The sequence below is a fragment of the Frankliniella occidentalis genome, unplaced genomic scaffold (assembly GCF_000697945.3).
Source record: "Frankliniella occidentalis isolate FOCC.00 unplaced genomic scaffold, Focc_3.1 Scaffold85, whole genome shotgun sequence".
In the NCBI taxonomy this organism is placed as follows: Eukaryota; Metazoa; Arthropoda; class Insecta; order Thysanoptera; family Thripidae; genus Frankliniella; species Frankliniella occidentalis.
This window is the reverse complement of record NW_026267214.1, coordinates 1,161,298-1,164,730: the sequence shown is the minus strand read 5'-3', so window position 1 is coordinate 1,164,730 and position 3,433 is coordinate 1,161,298. Positions and strand designations below refer to the sequence as shown.

The window sequence follows — 3,433 nt, the reverse complement described above, 5'->3', positions numbered from 1 at the left end:
ACAATTTCACAAAAGACATCTTCAACAGATAATAAATATACTCACGATACCAATTAGATTTTACGCTACTTACTGTGAAATGTTTCTAAATTGGATAGACATTATCAGGCTTACACAGGACTTCACTCTTTGACGTGTGAATGACAAGCAAACACTTCTACATAATCCAAAAGTTTCCTAACTTATTTCCAATATAAGCACCTTCATTACCTTGTAACTCCAACACATGACAAAGCAAATAATAAACGGCAAAATTACTTACTTTTTAGAATTTTAACACACTTTGCTGATTGTCTGCCACCCCGAGTTGCAGCGCGAAAATTACAAGTCCAAAACGTAAACAAACACTGTGAGCAACTGTTGCACATGGCACAAAACATTTCAAAGTGTTTCAATCTTTATATTTGCGAGTTTACAGTATTCAAAATTACATTTCCTTCCTTCTTATCATAAAAACTATTTGATAAATTAAATATATTGTCTGTTTTAAAATCTTAAAATATTTGCCATTTTTCGATACTATCGCTATTTGTGACATGGTATTTTAGCTCTAAAAGTGGCCTGAGAGGTAACCCTGGACCCCGAAACTTTTGCCCGCCAAGCTTCCCCCTCCACTTTCTGAAAACCCCGAAGTGGACAGGCCCTGCCGCGACCCGACCCGCACCCGCAACTCCCCTAGGCACTCCCATCCCAGCCACTCCACCACTCCGCCCGCACTCCGCGCGGTTGCGCGAGTGAGGTGAGGTGAGGAGCGAGTTGCGAGCCGAGCGCTCCACGGACTGGTTGAGGTAGAGAAGTGCTGAGCGCGCACCGCGCGCCCCGCCCCGCCTCGTTGTGCGCTTTGTGCGCGCCGGGCGAGTTGTGGTGGAAGGTTACGCCCAACGACGGGTTACGTTTCGCACGGATTCGCCATGAGTGTCATCAAACATCGCGACTACATTCTAGAGGCCATCGACCAGCTACGCCGGCGCAAGGCGAGACCTGACAGGGAGCGTATTTGCAGTTACGTCGGGCGCAAGGTTGGTGTGGACAACCGCTCCCTCATCGCCGATCTGGAGAGACTGGTTGACGAGCAGGTCGTCATCAAAGTTGAGTACAAGGGAAACATTAGCTACCGCAACGCGGCCAAGTGGTCCAAGCTGTCAGTGCACAAGAGCCGCATCGAGGTGGAGCTCAGCGACCTGAACAAGCTCGAGTCCATGCAGGACGAGAACGAACGCATGAGCTACGTGCTGCGCTGCGCGATCACCGAGCTCGTGTGCCGCGATCCGAACTACCTCGTACACGGCGTGCCAGTGTTCGAGCTTGAGCAGCATCTCAAGACCAAGGACAGTGAGTTCTTCGCCCGCATCTCCTTCAACGTGCTCCTGAGCCGCGAGGCCAAGGCCGGCACAGTTGTCAAGCTTGAGAACGGCAACTACTTGCTCGGGCCGCGCGGCGCTCGGGCCTCGGGTTCGTGGTCAGGCTCGGGGTCCGGTATCTCGGCCAGCGAAGCGGAGATGTCTAACGACGACCTCGACGACTCGGCCCTGTTCGACGACATGGTCGCCGATGGCGATGACTCCCCCGTCAAGTCGCCGCCGCGAGCCGCGCAGCCGCTGCCACCGCTGCCGCCGCTCGTGCCGGCGCCGGCGCTTCTCAGGCAGATGCAGCAAAGTGAAGAGGACGGCGACGTCGTCATGAACGGCGGCGATGCGACGCCCCCGACACCGAAGTCGCAGTCCCCAGACCCGGAGCAGGACATCGAGATGGTGGAGGAGGACGTGGATCAGGCCCCAGAGCGTGAACTGGAGCCTGAGCCCGACCCTGAACCTCAGCCTGACCCCGCACCAGAACCTGACCCTGAGCCGGACCCGGCTATGAACCACAAGGAACAGGAGGAAAGCACTGGGTACCGACTCGGCGAACGACGGAAGGTGAGAATCTCTTATATTTAGGGATTTCATGTCGCGTTCCTGTGAGTTTCCCGTTCAAATTAGGGGTTGCTATTGGCGGCTGAGTGAGGTTAGGTTTCAATCGGTTTCCCCCAGCTGTCATGTGCTGATGTAATGTTACACCTGAACAGGCCTTTTCACCGTCACGGACAGATGGGTGACACCCTTCTGTGTTTTATCTTTGGGCCTGCTGACGATTGACGACATCCATTGCCGGTGTCAGTTCTAACTTGAAAGCAGACTTCTGAGCTTTGTCCCCCTTCCCTGGGCCGCCACTGGCGCGGTTGTTGTCGGGCTTCCAGCTCTTTGTTGTTGGAACTAGATATTCAGCTCGTTTTACCTTTTGGCTCTGCCAAAAGAGCAATTGTTATTACCAAGATTAGTTAGTAATGTTTGTTTCTTTGTTGTTGTCTTCCCCCTTTTCCCCCCTCCAGGTTTTATTTGTATTAAGCAAGTTTAAGCACATATATGGTACCTAACACATTGATCAAATTAGTCCAACAGTTTTTCAAATTTTCTGGGGCAAAGTGGTTTTGTTCAACCTAACCTATTTCATATTTGGTTTCCCTGATTATTAATTACTCCATAATTATTTTCAGAGAGCCAAAAAGAAGGTGTTTGACCCATCTGACAACAATTTGCCCAAGGCAAAACGAAGAGGGCGTCAACCTCCTGTACTTGAAAAAGTTGTGAAGACCCCAACAGTGACACAGCCACAGCCAGCCTCTGTACACTCATCACCATCCAATTCAACTAATAGTCAAACTGTTAACCGTGCGACCAGTGGACCATCTGTCAATCGAGCATCAAATGCATCTAACGCTCAGCGTACACCAAATGGCTCATCTCATCGCTCTTCAAATGGATCCACAGCTCATGATAGCAACACCAAAGATGTCAAGCCACCATTACCATCTGGGAATAAACTAAATGCTATTGGGACAGGATCTGTAGCTGTGTGTGCTATTTGTATCAGTGCCATTGTGGATGGCAAAGCTATTCAGTGCAAAGATTGCACTCAGAAAGGTGTGTACTTTACTCCAATACCTATATAAATCAAATAATACAAAGTACCATTCGTAATAATATATTTTTCTCTGTTTTTCTGCAGCCCACTTTTCATGTCTCATTCGAGGAAATAGAGCAAGGTTTCGTCCAAACACTTGGCAATGCATGATGTGCAAAACTTGCCAAATTTGTGCCATGACAGAGGATGTTGTAAGTACTGTAGTAACATAACTTAAATTTTAGTCTTGGCTTTCCTGACAACTTAAGTTCCTTATTAACCTTGTCTGAAAATTTTAAGGGCACCATTGTTGTTTGTTCAAATTGTGATGAAGGCTATCATGTTAAATGCCATACTCCAAAACCAAAAATTCCATGGAAAAAGTGGGTTTGTTGCCGATGTTCTCCTGAGCCAAAACAGACCACTCCAGGTAATACGAAATGAACCACATTTCTTGAATAAACTGTTGTTTTTTCCTTATTTAATCACATTA

General features: G+C 48.5%; 1 protein-coding gene across 1 annotated transcript; it reads left to right on the top strand.

The window, feature by feature from the left end:
• Nucleotides 1-672: 672 nt before the first annotated feature.
• On the top strand, nucleotides 673-3,370 carry LOC113201722 (uncharacterized; the record flags this gene model as incomplete). The annotated part of the gene is given in 4 exon segments (XM_052269203.1): nucleotides 673-1,916; nucleotides 2,534-2,960; nucleotides 3,046-3,152; nucleotides 3,241-3,370. Coding segments are annotated over 4 exon segments (1,669 nt in total), but the record flags the coding sequence as incomplete, so codon positions are not given.
• Between the last annotated feature and the right edge of the window lie 63 nt (nucleotides 3,371-3,433).